The 21,282-nt window shown below is 32.6% G+C and overlaps 1 protein-coding gene across 1 annotated transcript in view; it reads left to right on the top strand.

Moving 5' to 3' along the window:
- Window positions 1-21,282, top strand: part of LOC148940014 (sorbitol dehydrogenase-like) — a 185,923-nt gene that overhangs the window by 23,631 nt on the left and 141,010 nt on the right. The window contains exon 3 of the mRNA XM_089106249.1: window positions 2,982-3,146. Within this exon, the coding sequence (XP_088962375.1) occupies window positions 2,982-3,146 (165 nt within the window). The remainder of the gene's footprint in view (window positions 1-2,981; window positions 3,147-21,282) is intronic.

Genomic DNA, 21,282 nt, shown 5'->3' with positions numbered 1-21,282 from the left:
GTTTAGTTGTCGTATTTTTATTCTTTTTTTATATGCGTTATTTAAAAAAAAACATTTTTTTGTTTTTTCGTTTTTTCCCCGTTGAGAAAGACTCCAGTACGTGGAGCCGAAATATTCGGAATATTTTTCAATTAAATTGTTGATTTGTTTTTATTTATTTTTGTTTCACTGCTTTATTAAAATTAAAACCCTTTTTTTCTTACTTAATCTTTCGTAAACAAAATATAGTATTATTTAAACTAAAATCAGAAGCATCCTAAAATTTAGATTTGAGAAGAAAAATTCATAAGGGTCATCCTGGTAAGTAAATTACTTTTTAGCGATGTAAGGTTGGGCTAATTTTTGCCAATTGGACACATGAAATTATAGTTCGGCAACTAACCCAAACATTTGACCGTCAAAACACGTTTCATACTTTTAAAGTTACAGAAAGGCAAGTTCGATATCCAAGTTAAGATTTTACTGGACCAATAGCCAAGTTTACTTAGTCATAATTTCTGAAAATGTTTAGGTTAAGCTGATGCAGGAAAAAAGAAGAAAAGATAATGTATATGCTATTGGTGCAATCTATCAATCAGCACAAAATAATTCCAATTGCGCTTCTAAGCAGTTCTCTAGCAAAACTTAGAATCTACACAAGAATTTGAATTTTGATCTAAAGATGGTACTCTCCTAACACGACACGGCAAGCAGCTTTGCCAACCCTTTGAAGTATACTGTACTACCTTTCTGACTAAAATTATATTGCAAAGGATTAATCCGTACCAGCAGAACAGCAGGTTAAAAATTTGTCGCAACAAGAAGAATTTTTTGGTAAACTAAAACTTGAACAGACATCCAAGTTGGAAACGAGCCAAAGAAACCAAAATGTACCGAAAAATTTGATAGTATCAAAACATTTCCAAATGTACCGTATCGAAACAGGACCTTCAAATTTTACCAAAAACGGTACAATTGTACCACCTTGGCAACGTTGATGGTGAGTCCAATGGCAAAGTTGAAATGTTTATATGTGCTTCTAATACATGACGTAGTATCTATAGGGGTAAGCAGTTTTCCACTATCAAAATCCAATACGGACATACTAGAATTGCAAAACCTAGCTCTTATAGTTAGCGAAAAATGAAGCGGTAAAAGAGGGAAGAAATGATATTTGGAAAATTGATTGACGAAATTGACCCTGTATCTTCATATTTTTTTTCGTCCCAAAAAGGGAAAAAACACTATTTTGCTGGAAATGTCGAATTGGCTCTTGATAATCTCCTTCTCTCCACGTTTATAACTATTAGCTGCTATCGCGAAATGATTTTTGATCCTGAGGCAGATTTAGCTGTTGGATGCACTTTTAATCACTGAACTGACACGATTTCTTTAACTTTGTGTTGTATTTTTTGAATATTTTTGTTTTTTTTAATATTTTTGTTCCGGAAGATTTCTCCACTTCTTCAAAAGAGTTTCAGGTGTGATCCATACATATAGTGGATCGGTCTACTGACCGAAATTAGCCCAATCTGGTTATAATAAGAATGACACTTTTTCCCAATATACACCTTTGCTATAATCATCTTTATTCTTCAGTAACGTTTTTTTAGAAGCGGCTGAGCTCGTCGTATAATTAGTCTTCGATTCCTTTCAAAACACTTTCTGAGAAAGAAATATATTTCCCAGCAATCTAAACGCTTTACGGCTTCTGGGAACTAAAAACGATTTCTTGATATATTCTTGTTGTTTCTCAGAAATAGGGGACATTTTCTAAGAAATAGTTGGGAAACTTTAAATTGGAAATATGGAGCTATTTGCCATTCCCAATAAATTTTATGATAGATGTGGGATTCGACTATCAGATTATTCGACTTATCTTAACTTATAAGGATTCTTGATTTAAATACTGGAGCAGAAACATAAGCAGGGAGAATTGGGGATCCTTTGTATCCATGCTTCGCACTAAATATCTGTATAGTATGATTTATGCTGTCTTTTGGGCAAAGAGAAAGATGTATTTGGGCAAGATGTTTTAATCACTAATTTTTGGAATTATCAGTAGAAAGAAACCCATCAATAAAAAGGTCAAGTTTTAACTACGAGTGTTAGGCTAAAATGCAATTTTCATTTATTATTTGTGTTGAATGCAAGGCCAAAATCAAGAAAGAGTTTACCTGATTTAAGCTACCCCTCCCTGAAAAATTGGTCTAAAAAGTTTCCCATACAAAGTCTGCGAAAAGACATTCTTTGGGTGCCCCCTCCCTCTTAAAAAATTTTTGGATAATAACTCTGGCTGAATTTTGGATTGCAAACGATAATCTGGATTGTGGGAATTTCAATTTTTGTGTTTCAATATGATAATCCAAGTCATAGCAAGGGCTGATTTGCAGAGGCAAGCGACCTGAGTCCCAATAGCCAACCAAGGCAGTCTGTAGCAAACCACAGAGATATAAATTTATTTTGCATGGGCTGGATCTTTAAAAGCTGTGTTGTGTTGGGGGTAAATATTGTAAAAAATAATGGGATGAGCATATATTTTTAAATATTTTTACGAGTATCTATTCACATTATTTTAACCATGTTAATTCTTTATAATATCTGTTACTATCCCAGTTTTGTAAAAAGGAGAAAATGTATAAAATTAAATTGGACTCAGTTTTCCAAGCCTATTATTATGAAATCATTTAAAAACGAAACTGAGTGCTACCTGAGTTCCTTTTTCCAATATTTCATGTATATATGTATACGATTCAGTTAGGGTGAACGCACGAACAGGCAAATACTCTCAAGATTTTAACAACTTTCTTCCTAAAAAAGAAATCCTAAAAAAATGTCGCTGAAATGACAAGCCTGCTTTGCGCACTAATCTGGGGTATGGACTTATTGCTTGATAAACTTTACCTCTCTGATCGAATTCAAGAAGACTAAAAACCATCCCTTTGAACAGATACAAATGTTAAGGCACTTTTTTGATTTAAGATTAATTTTTGAAATTACAGAAGTACTTATTCAAATCCAAAGCACTGGCATATGTGGTTCCGACATTCATTATTGGCATCGCGGAACTACAGGAAGGTTTACTGTAAAAGATCCTATGGTATTGGGTCATGAAAGCAGTGGTAAAGTTGTTAAAATTGGACAAAAGGTTACCAGTCTTGCCGTAGGTGAGTCTTTTATGATAATTTTATAGCTTCGATTCCCTTTACTTTGCATTTATAATTTTATATCAACTCTTTAGAAATGATGAGTAAAGATGCAAGAAAACTAGGGGAAGCTTATTTTATTTGATTCCCACTATTTTCCAACAAATGTTGTAAATTACAAGCTGTAAAATATATATCTTTCTCTTTCTCTCTTTTCTCTCTCTTTTTATCTCTCTCTCTCTCTCTCTCTCTCTCTCTCTCTCTCTCTCTCTCTCTCTCTCTCTCTCTCTCTCTCTCTCTCTCTCTCTCCCCCCTCTCTTTCTCTCTCCCTCCCTCCGCCCCCCTCTCTCTCTCTATCTCTCTGTCTCTCTCCCTCTTTCTTTCTCTCTCTTTCTCTGGAAGTTTGGCCTAAAATTTTTGAAAACCTAGAAAAATCTATGCGGAGGTCTTTCTTAGAATCATGCTCAAATTATGAATATATAACATCTAAATTATTTTTGTAAGCTACAAAATAAATTTGGTTTTGGAGACGAAGGACCGTTGAAGGAAAAATGAATAGTAAAAATTGTAACTAGAACTTTAAGAAATACATTTTAGGTAAAGGTCTAGATTGTGGGCTATTGAGAAGGAAACATGTTAATAAAACAATGCTTACTTCATAATATTGGAATAATTGTAGTTAACACATTTTGACTGTAGCTTCACTATACTTTACCCTCCCCCCCCCCCCTATAACGTGCGAATATGTAGCCCAAATTATGTATGAATTCCCCCACCCGTCACTCTTGTTTTTCCGTTCTTGTTTCGTCACAGCTGATTCAATTTGCGGGTACACGGGTTGAAACAAGATAGACGCATTGGCAGAATACTCGGGAAATATATAATTTGGGCTATAGATTTGTACATTAGGGAGGTTAGGATAAAGTATAGTGGAACTGCAATCAAAGGGTGTTAACTACAATTATTCTGCATAGTTGGAGGATGAAAATATTGCAAAAACGGTGGGACATAGGCTACTGAAAATCAAACCTACTAAAGTCGGCATGTGTAAAAAAAAATGCAGACCGGAAGTTTGAAGTTACATAATGCAAAAATGGGAAATTCTTTATTTTTTTTTGTTTTCGGAAGCATGTTCATTTGTTTGTCTTTTCGTGAGGTGGTCGTTTCAAACAACTTTTGACTTAAAATTTCGACCAAAATACTGTCAAGCGAAGATTTTGATATTGTCATTTGACTTAGAACTATCGAAAAAAAATATAAAAAGAAAAGGCTTCCCAATTTCAGAAACTATTCAGCCAACAGTGGCCCGTTCGTTTCTAAACATAAATATATTCAGTCTATACAAAATTAGCTTTTTATATAGAACATATATGTTGCAGAGTTGTATTCCAAAAAAAGAGATAGGAGTCAGCGGTATTTTTGAGGAGATCGTGCCGAAAGTCTTAAATTGGAGATTAGGGTTGAATTTTCTAATTTTTCATGATAGATTCTTGAGGTGAAGGTGGAGGAGTTCAACATCCCTTTACTTGGAAAAGTATGGCTGGAATTAAGTAGGAACCCATTATCCAATACAGGGGGGCACCACTGCTGCCATCTATAACAAATCTAACGGTACCTAGCCACATAGACAATATTATTGATCTACTAACGGTGCTTGATTTCTAGGAATTATGCGGGACTCTAAAGAGATAGAAATTATATTTTAATATGGCTTCTCTACTTTTGTCAGAGATAAATTCTGGAATTATTATTATTTCGAAGCCTTTATAACCCAACTTGGCATAAATGTTAGAATAACAATACTAGTATCAATCTTTGGAAACGGTTAACGGTGACAAGAAGATTTCGCGACTTAACTTGGCTTTACTTTACGATTGTGTTCGGTGTAATACACAAATACCAATCGAGAAGTTTTGCCAATATAAAATATGTTTTTAACAATAGAGCAGGCTAAAAGGTTGATACTAATAGAGATGTAGATGCCAAGAAAAGAATTTTAATAAGGAAGTTCAGAACAGTCCTTAGAAATCCTTAGAAATGAACAAGTGAGATGATTATGGATTTGAACATCAAGGACAGCAACCATCAATGACCAAATCAAGGATCTCAACCTCCAAGGTCCCAAACCCCAACCCTCAAGGACCCCCTCCTCCACCCAACTTTTTGGCAGCCCCCATTTTTTTAAAAATAATTTTCCTTTGCGCGCTTAAGACACAGAAGGGTCCCCCTCTCCCCTCAACTTTTTTGGCCACCCCCATTTTTTTATAATACTATTTTTGCGCGCTTGAGACACAGAAGGCCCCCCTCCCCCCAACTTTTTGCCCCGCCCCCCATTTTTTAATAATACTTTTTTGCGCACTTGAGACAAAGAAGGACCCCCCTCCCCCCAACCTTTTGCCCCCTCCCCCAACTTTTTGACCCCCCCCCCCCATTTTTATAATACTTTTTACGCGCTTGGGACACAGAAGGGTCCCCCCACCCTACTTTTTGGACCCCCCCCCAAAGTTTTTAATACTTTTTTTACATGTCTTAGAATGAACAAGTACACAATATGGAATTAGTGAGACGATTATGAATTTGTGTGTTTTCACAAGAAAATAGCTCGTCCTTAACAAACTTAGCCATAGCTAGTTGGAACTGTGTATAAACAGCTTAATTTTTAGTCTAATTGCGTAGGTAATAAAGGAACATTTAATATTTTTTCTGATTTTGTGTGTTTTCGCAAGAAAATAGCTCGTCTTTAACACACTTAGCCATAGCTAGTTGAAAAAGTGTATAATATCTTGATTTTTAGTCCAATTGCATAGGTAATAAAGGAACATTTAAGATATTTTATGATTTTGTGGGTTTTCGCAAGCAAATAGCTCATCTTTAACATACTTAACCATAGCTAGTTGAAACTGTGTATAAATATTTTCATTTTTAGTCCAATTGCGTAGGTAATAGAGGAACATTTAACATTTTTTCTGATTTTGTGTGTTTTTGCAAGAAAATAACAAACTTAGCCATAGCTAGTTGAAACTGTGTATAATTTCATAATTTTTAGTCCAATTGCGTAGGTAATAAAGGAACATTTAACAGTTTTTCAGATTTTTTGTGTTTTCGCAAGAAAATAGCTCGTCTTTAACACACTTGGTCATAGCTAGTTTAAACAGTGTATAATTTCTTTATTTTTAGTCCAATAGCATAGGTAATAAAGGAACATTTAGCATATTTTCTGATTTTGTGTGTTTTCGCCAAGAAAATAGCTCGTCTTTAACAAACATAGCCATAGCTAGTTGAAACTGTGTGTAAAAATCTCCAATTTTAGTCCAATTGCGTAGGTAATAAAGGAACATTTAACATTTTTTCTGATATTGTGTGTTTTCGCAAGAAAATAGCTCGTCTTTAACAAACTTAGCCATAGCTAGTTGAAACTGTGTATAAATATCTCCATTTATAGTCCAATTGCGTAGGTAATAAAGGAACATTTAACAATTTTCTGATTTTTTGCGTTTTTGCAAGAAAATAACTCGTCTTTAACAAACCTAGCCTTAGCTAGTTGAAACTGTGTATAATTTCCTCATTTTTAGTCCAATTGCATAGGTAATAAAGGAATATTTAACATTTTTTTTCTAATTTTTTGTGTTTTCGCAAGAAAAAAGCTCGTCTTTAACAAGCTTAGCCATAGATAGTTTAAACTGTATATAAATATCTTCATTTGTAATCTCGAAAATATAATAAATATGTCTTTTAGGATGACTTAATCCTCCGAAGTCCCCAGAGGGAGGACTGAAAGCTATAAACTCTACCCATTGTTTACATCTTAGAATTCTATAAAAACCTAGGTACCTGTGCATTAAACTGTACAAGGAACTAGTATGGGAAACCGGACAAACAGCTATTCTCTAGATAAATGGATGACAAAGTGCGATTTAAATTGCGTTTACAATATTTAAACTGGTGTTAACGCTTAGAATATCTATTAAAAGTTGGAGATATATGATATTAACAAATATGTAATATTTTACAAGCTAGTTACGTAACAATTTTCATGTTTAATACATAGTTTTAAGTTCTGGAAATTAGGAGTTACATAACAATTTCCATGTTTCATTTGCACGCAATAGACACCAAGAGTTTTATGACTCCTCCCCACAATGAATCCGATGGGTTTTATGAATCTTCCACTCAATGAATCCATATGGTTTTAGGACTCCTCCCAATAGTCTTAAGTCTTTCTAACCTTGAACAAAGATATAAAAGTTTGACGAAGTACTTCTCTGCACAAATATTACATTAATAGCCTTCAGAATAAGAGGACTATATGACACAGAATTTATTAGTTTGAAAAAATCATCCTGTGGTGTTATATTTGAATGTGGATTTTTTTTATTGTCAATGGAACTTGAAGAAATTGCCTGTTATCATTGGTCGGTGAACTATAACTTGTTTGATTATGATAAAAGCTTATGGACTACTACATTACGCCATAAAAACAGACTGGGATTCTACGATAGAGTGATTACACCATATAATAAAAGTGGTCAAGAACTGAAAAATGTTCAAGAAGTCAGTGAAATTTGAAGATTTTTCGGGGTTGAAGCAGTTTATGTAAAGGGTAATGTACCTACAGATAAAGTTTTAATTCGAAACTGTGTTCCTAGGACTCCACTTTTCAATTTAGAAGAATTTAAGTGTCCTAAATTTAAAGGACTTATCACCATCCTGAAAAGGAGGTTAGGTACTTTGCACGGTGGTTACCTAGGGACATACCTGATCGTGATAAGTGCATAAGAGATGGTAAAAAGTAGTCTATATAGAGGGATCCTCGTCTGTGGATGTTTAACAGTGAACTTTAAGTACTATTTTTATGTAAATATGTATTTTTCAAAATCTTTTAATATGTTTAAGCAATAAATATCTTAATTCTCAGCCGTCTATATTCTTTAGAATAGTTCATCACCATGAAACTTATACTTTCAGATTCAGCATGTCAGGACACACACTTTCAGGCTCGGTAAATTGGAGAACCATAAATGGTCATCTCTAAAAGAGGTAAGTTAACCCTAAAAGGTTAAAGAATTTCTCTGAAATTGCACTTTCAGATTCAGCATGTCAGGGAACACACTTTCAGGTTCAGCCTACTGGAGAACCATAAATGGTCATCTCTTAAAAGGTAAGTTAACCCTAAAAGGTTAAAGAATTTCTCTGAAATTACACTTTCAGATTCAGCATGTCAGGGAACACACTTTCAGCTTCAGTATGTTGGAGAACCCTAAATGGTCATCACTATAAAGGCAAGTTAACCCTAAAAGGTTAAAGAATTTCTCTGAAATTACACTTTCAGATACAGCATATCGGAGAAGTCCTATATTACTTTTCAACTTCATGTATATCCCAACACCAAATTTTCACAATGAAAAAGAAATTTGTCACAGATCAATTCTAATTTTTTCCTGAGAAAATAAAAAGGTTCTACTTCAGTTCTGATTTTTCTCAAAGAGATGAAAAAATTTATAGTTCAATTCCAAATTTATCATACAAGATAAAAAAAGTTGTACTTTGATCGTGAATATTTGCCATGAAGATAGGGAGCTCCACTTTCATTCTGAGTTTTCTTGAAGAAGTGCAAAATGCTCAAGTTCTCTTCTGAATTTTCTTAAAAAAGAGAAAAAGTCAGCTCAATTCTGAAATTTTCCAAAGAAAATGAAAAAAAAGGTTCTACTTCAGTTCTTAATTTCTCAAAGACATAAAAAATTTAAAGTTCTGTTCGAAATTTTTCCATAGAAGATAGGAAAAGTTATACTATGATTGTGAATATTTTCCATGAAGATAAAAATTTTAACTTTAATTCTAAATTTTCTCAATGAAGTAATGAAAAGTTCAAGTTCTCATCTAAATTTTCTCAATGAAAAAGAAACTAGTTACAGATCAATTCTAATTTTTTCCATGAAAATAAAAAGGTTCCACTTCAATTCCGATTTTTCTCAAAGAGAAGAAAAAATTTAAAGACCTGTTCTAAATTTTTCCATAGAAGATAGAAAAAGTTATACATTGATCGTGAATATTCGCTATGACGATACAAAGTTCCACTTTAATTCTGAATTTTTTCAAAGAAGTGTAAAAATGTTCAAGCTCTCTTCTAAATTTCCTCAATGAAAAAGAAATTAGTTACAAAAAAAGATCAATTCAAATTTTTTCAAGAAAATAAAAAGCTTCCACTTTAATTCTGAGTTTTCTCGAAGAAGTGCAAAATGTTCAAGTTCTCTTCTGAATTTTCTTAAAGAAGAGAAAAAGTTAGCTCAATTCTGAAATTTACCAAAGAAAATGAAAAAAAAGCTTCCACTTCAGTTCTTAATTTCTCAAAGACACAAAAAATTCAAAGTTCTGTTCTAAATTTTTCCATAAAAGATAAAAAAAAAGTTATACTATGATTGTGAATATTTTCCATGAAGATAAAAAGTTTCACTTTAATTCTAAATGTTTTCAATGAAGTAATGAAAAGTTCAAGTTCTCTTCTGAATTTCATCAATGAAAAAGAAATTAGTTACAGATCAATTCTAATTTTTCCAAAAAAAATAAAAAGGTTCTACTTCAGTTCCGATTTTTCTCAAAGACATGAAAAAATGTAAAGTTATGTTCTAAATTTTTCAATACAAGATAGGAAAAGTTATACTGTGATTGTGAATATTTTCCATGAAGATAAAAAGTTTCACTTTAATTTTAAATTTTCTCAATGAAGTAATGAATTCTTCAAGTTCTCTTCTGAATGTTTTCCCCGAGAAGAGAAAAGGTTTCACTTTATTCTGAGTTTTCACGGCGAAGTGAAGAAAAGTTCAAGTTCTCTTCTGAACTTTCTCAAAGAAAAGAAAAAAGTTATAGTCCAATTCTAATTTTTTCCAAAGAAAATAAAAAAATCTCCGACTTTTTAATAAACATTCCAAGCGATTGACATTCTAACGTATCCTAAAAAAATAGAAATATAACAAAGTAATGCATAAAATATTTTTATTGAAATAACAACATGTAGAATAATAACATACAAATGGTTTACATTCATTAGTATACCTTATTAGTTTCGTTGAACAGCTTTAGACATTTTGAATCTGTTCCAAAAAATAAATCACCATATTTCTCTTGATACTAGAGTTACTCGCTTCTCTTAGTTCACAACCACTAGAATAATTATTATTCCATTTTGAGTCATATACAATTTTTACTTGGATGTCACATACAGGTTCAATACACGTTTCATCCTTGGTATTATTTGATTCGTTGACCATATGATCATTGACAGTAATAATGTTAATTTGTACTTTATTCTCCATCAATTTATCTTTATAATCATTGATGATATTGTATACCAATGCCCTTTTTATTTTGCTAGCAATTTCACTGTCTATTCTCACATTGTGTTTACACAGGTAACAGTTCTGGCAGGTAGCCATGATATGATTTATTACATTAGTGCAGCAGTTGGCTTTTCTTTTCCCCTTTGCTTTCATTCCACTGCGAACACCGGAAAGATGGCAATAAGATCTATCAACGGGTAACATGTTACCAGAACCTTTAGCTAGAAGTTGCCCCTCTTCATCAGCTATTATTTTTACGTTGGCATTCTCTTTGAGTACTAACTTCTCTGGAAATGATACTTTCAAATATCCACCTTTTGAATGATGGAAATTCTTGGGTACTCCTAAGGAATTTAACTCCTCACTGTCATGACAACGTAGGTATTCATTCCCAATAAGATCTCCACTACTACTTGTTTCATAGTTCAAATATATCTCTTTGTTAGCATTCAAGGCAGCGATGACTTTATCATCTGTACACACTTTCCTCGAAAAATTCATTTTCACTTCTTTTTTTTAATATAATGTCGGTGTTTATCACTGCAATGGGTAAAAATTACTGATTTAATATATGCAATAAACTAAATAGTCTAGATAACCTACCATGGAGTACCACCGGGAAAGTCATTTCCGATGTACGAGCAAGCATAGAGTACGTTTGCTAGAGCCGCAAGCATACATAGTGAGAGAGACATGCAAAGTCGACATAGCTTTATTTCACTTTTAAGGTTAATTTACGCTATTATTTAATTTTTAAGGTTAATTTAGAGTAGGTTACGTGCGCGCACGTAATTGAAAAGCGGAATCCTAAGATCACAGTTTCGAATTAAAACTTTATCTGTAGGTACATTACCCTTTACATAAAGTGCTTCAACCCCAAAAAATCTGCAAATTTCACTGACTTCTTCCTGACCTTTTTTCACTTCTTGACCACTTTTATTGTATGGGGTAATCAATCTATCGTAGAATCCCAGTCTGTTTATATGGCGTAATGTAGTACTCCATAAGCTTTTATCATAATCAAACAAGTTATAGTTCACCTTCCAATGATAACAGAGAATTTCTTCAAGTTCCATTGACAATAATAAAAATACAAATTCAAATATAACACCACAGGATGATTTTTTCAAACCAATACGTTCTGTGTCATATAGTCCTCTTATTTTGGAGGCTATTAATGTAATGTTTGTGCAGAGAAGTACTTCGTCAAACTTTTATATCTTTGCTCAAGGTTAGAAAGACTTAAGACTATGGGGAGGAGTCGTAAAACCATCTGGATTCATTGTGTGGGAGAGTCATAAAATCCATCGAATTTATTGTGGGGAGGAGTTATAAAACTCTAGGTGTCTATTGCATGCAAAAAAACATGGAAATTGTTACGTAAATCCTAATTTCCAGAACTTAAAACTATGTATGAAACATGAAAATTATTACGTAACTAGCTTGTAAAATATTATATGTTTGTTAATATCATATATCTCCAATTTTTAATAGATATTCTAAGCGTTAATACCAGTTTAAATATTGTAAACACAATTTAAATCGCACTTTACCATCCATTTATCTAGAGAATAGCTGTTTGTCGGGTTTCCCTTACTAGTTCCTTGTACAGTATAGTGCACAGGTACCTAAGTTTTATAGAATTCTCTGATGTAAACATTGGGTAAAATTCATAACTTTCAGTCCTCCCTCTTGGGACTTTGTAGGACTAAGTCATCCTAAAAGACATATTTATTATATTTTCGAGACTAAAAATGAAGATATTTATATACAGTTTAAACTAGCTATGGCTAAGTTTGTTAAAGACGAGCTATTTTCTTGCGAAAACACACAAAATCAGAAAAAAAAATGTTAAATGTTCCTTTATTTCCTATGCAATTGGACTAGAAATGAGGAAATTATACACAGTTTCAACTAGCTATTGCTAAATTTGTTAAAGACGAGCTATTTTCTTGCAACAACACACAAAATCAAAAAAATGTTAAATATTCCTTTATTACCTACGCAATTGGACTAAAAATGACGATAAAACATAATATATACACAGTTTCAACTAGCTATGGCTACGTTTGTTATAGATGAGCTATTTTCTTGCGAAACCATACAAAATCAGAAAAAATGTTAAATGTTCCTTTATTACCTACACAATTGGACTAAAAAATGAAGAAATTATACACAGTTTCAACTAGGTATGGCTAAGTTTGTTAAAGACGAGCTATTTTCTTGCGAAAACACACAAAATCAGAACAAAATGTAAAATTTTCCTTTATTACCTATGCAATTGGACTAAAAATGAGGAAATTATACACTGTTTCAACTAGCTATGGCTAAATTTGTTAAAGACGAGCTATTTTCTTAAGAAAACACACAAAATCATAAAAATGTTAAATATTCCTTTATTACCTACGCAATTGGACTAAAAATGAAGATTATACACAGTTTCAACTAGCTATGGCTACGTTAGTTATAGATGAGCTATTTTCTTGCGAAACTATACAAAATCAGAAAAAATGTTAAATGTTCCTTTATTACCTAAGTAGAGTCCTAAGTTATACTTTGCGTAGACATATCGAAATCTCCATGTTATTTGCCAAGATATATAGGAAAAACATTTCCAGAGCATGTACTTATGGATTTGCTTGCCTTATGTTCCTTGGTGTCTTTCCAGAGCATGTACTTATGGATTCTAGTCGACTCTGTGTTCCTTCCTATTCTATTCTGAGGGTTTATGTTCGAGAGTCAGAACTCCCTTACATAGTTTGACGTGCAAATTGCCAAAAAAATTAAGTTTTGAGGAGATTACGTTCCTTGGCACCTTTTCATGTTTTCAATCAGATGGGTTTTGAAAGCACAGTGTGTAGGCTTTGTTATTTAAAAAATTGGACGCTACAATCAGAATTCTTTGATTGACATTTGCAAAAAAGGGTTTAGCATTTGCAAATTTGATCCTATTAAGGTGGAAAAAAAAGAGTTTAGCATTTGCGATTACTTCAGGACATACTTTCCAGTGAAAAATCCGTATCATTGACTTGAAATAAAAAATTTTAACAAGAAATGATTTAAAAGGATTTTGGGGGAGATGCGATGTGTGTATACTTTTTAATACACGACTGATGTTTGGACAGTGTTGTCAATTTAAAATAGTTTAACGTTATACTATACGAAGAAGTAAAACGAATTTTTTTTGTGAAATAAGTAGTTCTTGTATCTTTTAAAAGAGCTTTACGGGGTTTGAGAGACTCGGTTGCCCGATTCCGTGTGGTTTTTCTTTACTTAGTGCCCATTAAAACGAAATTTTTGTGTTAAATAAGTAGTTCTTGTATCTTTTAAAAGAGCTTTATGGGGTTTGAGAGACTCTCTTGCCTGATTCCGTGTGGTTTTTCTTTACTTGGTGCCCATTAAAAAAGAAATTTTTTTTGTTAAATAAGTACTTCTTTTATCTTTTAAAAGAGCTATACGGGGTTTGAGATTTTAATGCAGTAGTTTTTTTTAGTAAGGACACTCGATATCCTAAAAGTGTTTGATTCAAACTTTTACCTTGAGAATCGATGTTGTTAGAATAATTTCAAAAGGACCATTTATGAGTGCTGGTGTATCTGATGAAATAATTTACGTCGTATGATCAATTTAATTTTTTTTTTAATGCAGTAGTTTTTTAGTAAGGACACTCGATATCCTAAAAGTGTTTGATTCAAACTTTTACCTTGAGCATCGATGTTTTTAGTAAAATTTCAAAAGGATTGTTCATAATTGCTGGCGTATCTGATGAAATAATTTAGATTGTATGATTAATTTAATTTTTAATTATTTTTTTTGCAGTAGTTATTTAATAAGCACACTCGATATCCTAAAAATGTTTGATTCAATTTTTACATTGAGCATCGAAGTTTTTAGTAGAATTTCAAAAAGGTCGTTTATAGGTCCTGACCTGTCATTGATGAATTAATTCATGTCGCATGATAATTTTTTTTTTAATGCAATAGTTTTTTCAGTAAGGACACTCGGTATGCTAGAAGTGTTTGATTCAAACTTTTACCTTGAGAATCGATGTTGTTAGCAGAATTTCAAAAGGATTGTTTATGAGTGCTGGCGTATCTGATGAAATAATTTAGGTCGTATGATAAAATTTTTTTTTTAATGCAATAGTTTTTTAGTAAGGACACTCGATATCCTAAAAGTGTTTGATTCAAACTTTTACCTTGAGAATCGATGTTGTTAGCAGAATTTCAAAAGGATTGTTTATGAGTGCTGGCGTATCTGATGAAATAATTTAGGTCGTATGATAAATTTAATTAATTTTTTTAATGCAGTAGTTTTTTAGTAAGGACACTCGATATCCTAAAAGTGTTTTATTCAAAATTTTACCTTGACAATCGATGTTGTTAGCAGAATTTCAAAAGGATCGTTTATGAGTGCTGGCGTATCTGATGAAATAATTTATGTCGTATTATCAATTTTTTTTTAATGCAGTAGTTTTTCAGTAAGCACACTCGATATGCTAAAAGTGTTTGATTAAACTTTTACCTTGAGAATCGATGTTGTTAGCAGAATTTCAAAAGGATCGTTTATGAGTGCTGGCGTATCTGATGAAATAATTTAGGTCGTATGATAAATTAAAATTTTTTTTTTAATGCAATAATTTTTCAGTAAGGACACTCGATATCCTAAAAGTGTCTGATTCAAACTTTTACCTTGAACATCGATGTTGTTAGCAGAATTTCAAAAGGATCGTTTATGAGTGCTGGCGTATCTGATGAAATAATTTAATTCGTATGATAAATTTAATTTATTTTTTTAATGCAGTAGTTTTTCAGTAAGGACATTCGATATACTAAAAGTGTTTGATTCAAACTTTTACCTTGAGAATCGATGTTGTTAGCAGAATTTCAAAAGGATGTGTGTGTCTTTAGGTTGTATGTGTCTCTTTGAACTGTTTGTCTTTTTGGGGTTTTTGAGTCTTTTTGGTCTATATGTGTCTCTTTTGACTATACTTGTCTCTATGGGCTGTTTGAGTCTTTTTGGACTGTGTATGTCTCTTTTGGCTGTTTGTGTCTCTTTGGACTGTGGGTGTCTCTTTGGGCTGTGAGTTGATTGGCAGAAGGATGTATTAGCGAAGTCATAGTGGAGAGCAAGTTGCTAGCGAAAAATCTAAGCTAATAAGGGTTTTTGACCGTAAACTCTAGTTTTTTGTCAGTTTGTAGTTTACGCACTAATATCAATATCAGTAACGATTTTATTTGAACTTTCTCCAAATTGATCAAATTGGTCTCTAAACGGTTCATGATAAAAAAATAGTTTGGGACAAGAAAAAAAAAACCTAAAATAATGTCGTGAAATCATTTTCAACACTCAGAGCAGGGGGGGGTGTTGGGATTGAATCATAGAAAAACAACGAATTTACTTTAAAAAAAATGTGATTCAAAGGCGTTTCATTGTTTTCACTGGCTTGAAATTGTATACTAACGAGCCAATCAGATGTTACAATCCTTATGTTTGCTCAAAATTCGACAAAGCAACGACGGCTAGGCTACTCTATTTTGCATGTTATTTCTAAAGCCAATTAAGATTAAGAAATGTCTTCAAAGTCAAGGCTATAAGAAAAAAAAGTTCTGGATATTTTTGTCAGTTTGTAGTTTACGCACTAATATCGATATCAGTAACGATTCAATTTGAACTTTCTCCAATTTTATCAAATTTGTCTCTAAACGGTTCATGATAAAAAAAAATAGTTTGGGACAAGAAAAACAAAAAACTAAAATAATATCGTGAAATCATTTTCAACACTCAGAGCAGGGGGGTGTTGGAATTGAATCATAGAGAAGCAACGAATTTACTTTTAAAAAAAATGTGACTCAAAGACGTTTCGTTCTTTTCACTGGCTTGAAATTGCATAAAAACGTGCCAATCAGGTGTTACAATCCTTTTGTTTGCTCAAACTTCGACAAAGCAACGACAGTTAGGCTAGTTTATTTTGCATGATATTTCTAAAGCCAATTACGATGAAGAAATGTCTTCAAAGTCAAGGCTATAAGAAAAAAAAGTTCTGGATATTTTTGTCAGTTGGTAGTTTTCGCACTAATATCGATATCAGTAACGATTCTATTTGAAATTTCTCCAATTTGATCAAATTTGTCTCTAAACGGTTCATGATAAAAAAATAGTTTGGGACAAGAAAAAAAAACCTAAAACAATGTCGTGAAATCATTTTCAACACTGAGAGCAGGGAAGCGCTGGGATTGAATCATAGAGAAACAACGAAATTATTTTTTTTTTAATGTGACTCAAAGACGTTTCGTTCTTTTCACTGGCTTGAAATTGCATACAAACGTGCCAATCAGGTGTTACAATCCTTTTGTTTTCTCAAAATTCGACAAAGCAACGACGGTTAGGCTAGTTTATTTTGCATGAAATTTCTAAAGCCAATTAAGATGAAGAAATGTCTTCAAAGTCAATGCTATAAGAAAAAAAAGTTCTAGATATTTTTGTCAGTTTGTAGTTTACGCACTAATATCAATATCAGTAACGATTCTATTTGAACTTTCTCCAAGTTGATCAAATTGGTCTCTAAACGGTTCATGATAAAAAAATAGTTTGGAACAAGAAAAAAAAGCCTAAAATAATGTCGTGAAATCATTTTCAACACTCAGAGCAGGGGAGCGCTGGGATTGAATTATAGATAAACAGCGAATTTTTTTTTTTTTTTTTAATGTGACTAAAAGACGTTTCGTTCTTTTCACTGGTTTGAAATTGCATACAAACGAGCCAATCAGGTGTTACAATCCTTTTGTTTGCTCAAAATTCGACAAAGCAATGATGGTTAGGCTAAAGTTCTGGATATTTTTGTCAGTTTGTAGTTTACGCACTAATATCAATATCAGTAACGATTCTATTTGTTTGTTTCTTGTAGTTGTTTTTTATTTTTGTTTGTTCAACTTGATATAAATTCTGAAACCAGTTGGTAGTTGAATTCACCTCATGGAGACACAATATAGAAATTTAATTAAGGAAATTATGTAAAAAAAATGAACAAATTCTTTATTAACGTTCGTTATCGATTGAAGTCGCTTCCTAGACAGACAATACAGTAATTTCACAAAATCTAAGCATAAGAATGATTAAATTCTATATCAACATCCATTTCTCGGATACATTGGAAAAAGTTGACAAAATCTAAGTATCAGAAAGAATAAATTCATTTTCAAAGTCTTTTTCGGATACATCAGATAACAGTCATAAAATCCAAGTTCTATTCATTTTGGCTTCATGTGTTGTTACGTTGAATTTAGATTAGACCGGTTTTTATTTCTATGGTAGAGACTAGCATATATTTTTAGAGTAGAAAAAAATTTCTGGTTAGTCTGAAGTTGATTGTGAGTGTGTTGTATGCGTGTGTGTGTGTGTGTGTGTGTGTGTGTGTGTGTGTGTGTGTGTGTGTGTGTGTGTGTGTGTGTGTGTGTGTGTGTTTTCAACAAAATGACTATCTCAACATTTTTATCCCATGGGTTTGGGGGGAGGGGCTACTTGCCCTCCAATTTGTTTTCACTTGTAAAAATTGAACTAGAGCTTTTAATTTCCAATCAAATGGTAGACATTTTTTTTTCAATGTGTCCAAGGCAGATCAATTTCTTCATAAATTCCACTATTTAATGACCCCTTTCGGCGCGCCAAAGGGGGTCATTAAATAGTGGAATTTATGAAGAAATTGATCTGCCTTGGACACAATGAAAAAAAAAATGTCTACCATTTGATTGGAAATTAAAAGCTCTAGTTCACTTTTTACGAGTGAAAACAGATTGGAGGGCAAGTAGCCCCTCCCCCCAAACCCATGTGATAAAAATGTTGAGATGGTCATTTTGTTGAAAATACACAAACACACACGCACACACACACACACACATACTCACAACACTCTCACAATCAACTTCAGACTAATCAGAATTTTTTTTCTACTCTAAAATTATATGCTAGTCTCTACCATAGAAATAAAAACCAGTCTAATCTTAATTCAACGTAACAACACATGAAGCCAAATTGAATAGAACTTGGATTTTATGACTGTTATCTGATGTATCCGAAAAAAACTTTGAAAATGAATTTATTCTTTCTGATACTTAGATTTTGTCAACTTTTTCCAATGTATCCGAGAAATGGATGTTGATATAGAATTTAATCATTCTTATGCTTAGATTTTGTGAAATTGCTGTATTGTCTGTCTAGGAAACGACATCAATCGAGAATGAATGTTAATAAAGAATTTGTTCACTTTTTTTTTCTTATATAATTTCCTGAATTAAATTTATGTATTGTGTCTCCATGAGGTGAATTCAACTACCAACTGGTTTCAGAATTTCTATCAAGTCGAAAAAACAAAAATAGAAAACAACTACGCCAAAAAAAACCCAAATAGAATCGTTACTGATATTGATATTAGTGCGTAAACTACAAACTGACAAAAATATCCAGAACTTTAGCCTAACCATTATTGCTTTGTCGAATTTTGAGCAAACAAAAGGATTGTAAAACCTGATTGGCTCGTTTGTATGCAATTTCAACCCAATGAAAAGAACGAAACGTCTTTGAGTCACATTTTTTTAAAAATAAATGCGTTGTTTCTCTATGATTCAATCCCAGCGCTCTCTGCTCTGAGTGTTGAAAATGATTTCATGACATCATTTTAGATTTTTTTTTCTTGTCCCAAACTATTTTTTTATCATGAACCGTTTAGAGACCAATTTGATCAACTTGGAGAAAGTTCAAATAGAATCGTTACTGATATTGATATTAGTGCGTAACTACAAACTGACAAAAATATCTAGAACTTTTTTTTTCTTATAGCATTGACTTTGAAGACATTTCTTCATCTTAATTGGCTTTAGAAATATCATGCAATATAAACTAGCTTAACCGTCACTGCTTTGTCGAATTTTGAGCAAACAAAAGGATTGTAACATCTGATTGGCACGTTTGTATGCAATTTCAAGCCAGTGAAAAGAACAAAACGTCTTTGAGTCACATTTAAAAAAAAAAAATTCGTTGTTTCTCTATGATTCAATCCCAGCGCACCTCTGCTCTGAGTGTTGAAAATGATTTCACGACATTATTTTAGGTTTTTTTTCTTGTCCCAAACTATTTTTTTATCATGAACCGTATAGAGACAAATTTGATCAACTTGGAGAAAGTTCAAATATAATCGTTACTGATATAAATATTAGTGCGTAAACTACAAAATGACAAAAATATCCAGAACTTTTTGTTCTTATAGCCTTGACTTTGAAGACATTTCTTCATCTTAATTGGCTTTAGAAATTACACGCAAAATAAAGTAGCCTAACCGTCGTTGCTTTGTCGAATTTTGAGCAAACAAAAGGATTTTAACAATTGGTTGGCTCGTTTGTATGCAATTTCAAGCCAGTGAAAAGAACGAAACGTCTTTGAGTCACATTTTTTTAAAGTAAATTCATTGTTTCTCTATGATTCAATCCCAACACCCCCCTGCTCTGCGAGTTGAAAATGATTTCACGACATTATTTTACGTTTTTTTTTCTTGTGCCAAACTATTTTTTTTTTCATCAACCGTTTAGAGACAAATTTGATCAAATTGGAGAAATTTCAAATAGAATTGTTACTGATATAGATATTAGTGCGTAAACTACAAACTGACAAACATATCCAGAACTTTTTTTTCTTATAGCCTTGACTTTGAAGACATTTCTTCATCTTAATTGGCTTTAGAAATAACATGCAAAATAAAGTAGCCTAGCCGTCGTTGCTTTGTCCAATTTTGAGCAAACATAAGGACTGTAACACCTGGTTGGCTCGTTTGTATGCAATTTCAAGCCAGTGAAAAGAATGAAACGTCTTTGAGTCACATTTTTGAAAAACGTAAATTCGCTGTTTCTCTATGATTCAATCCCAACACCCCCCCTGCTCTGAGTGTTGAAAATAATTTCACGACATTATTTTAGGTTTTTTTTTCTTGTCCCAAACTATTTTCTTTATCATGAACTGTTTAGAGACCAATTTGATCAACTTGGAGAAAGTTCAAATAGAATCGTTACTGATATCGATATTAGTGCATAAACTAAAAACTGACAAAAATATCCAGAGCTTTTTTTTTCTTATAGCCTTGACTTTGAAGACATTTCTTCATCTTAATTAGCTTTAGAAATATCTTGCAAAATAAACTAGCCTAACCGTCGTTGCTTTGTCGAATTTTGAGCAAACATAAGGATTGTAACACCTGATTGGCACGTTTGTATGCAATTTCAAGCCAGTGAAAAGAACGAAACGTATTTGAGTCACATTTAAAAAAAAGTAAATTCGTTGTTTCTCTATGATTCAATCCCAACACCCCCCTGCTCTGTGTGTTGATAATGATTTCACGACATTATTTTAGGGTTTTTTTTCCTTGTCCCAAACTATTTTTTTATCATGAACTGTTTAGAGAGCAACTTCATCCACTTGGAGAAAGCTCAAATAGAATCGTTACTGATATTGATATTAGTGCGTAAACTACAAACTAGCAAAAAACTAGAGTTTACGGTCAAAAGCCCTTATTAGCTTAGTTTTTTCGCTAGCAACTCCCCCTCCACTATAACTTCGATAATCCATCCTTCTGTCAATCAACTCATAGCCCAAAGAGACACCCACAGTCCAAAGAGACATACACAGTCCAAAAAGACTCAAACAGCCCAAAGAGACCCACATAACCCAAAGAGGCACATACAGACCAAAAAGACTCAAAAACCCCAAAAAGACACCCAGTTCAAAGAGACACACACAGCCTAAAGAGACACACATCCTTTTGAAATTCTGCTAACAAC

This window comes from Artemia sp. Qi Xiang Cuo, chromosome 20 (genome assembly GCF_049724085.1).
Source record: "Artemia sp. Qi Xiang Cuo chromosome 20, ASM4972408v1, whole genome shotgun sequence".
Classification (NCBI taxonomy): Eukaryota; Metazoa; Arthropoda; class Branchiopoda; order Anostraca; family Artemiidae; genus Artemia; species Artemia sp. Qi Xiang Cuo.
This window is presented reverse-complemented; position numbering and strand designations above follow the sequence as displayed.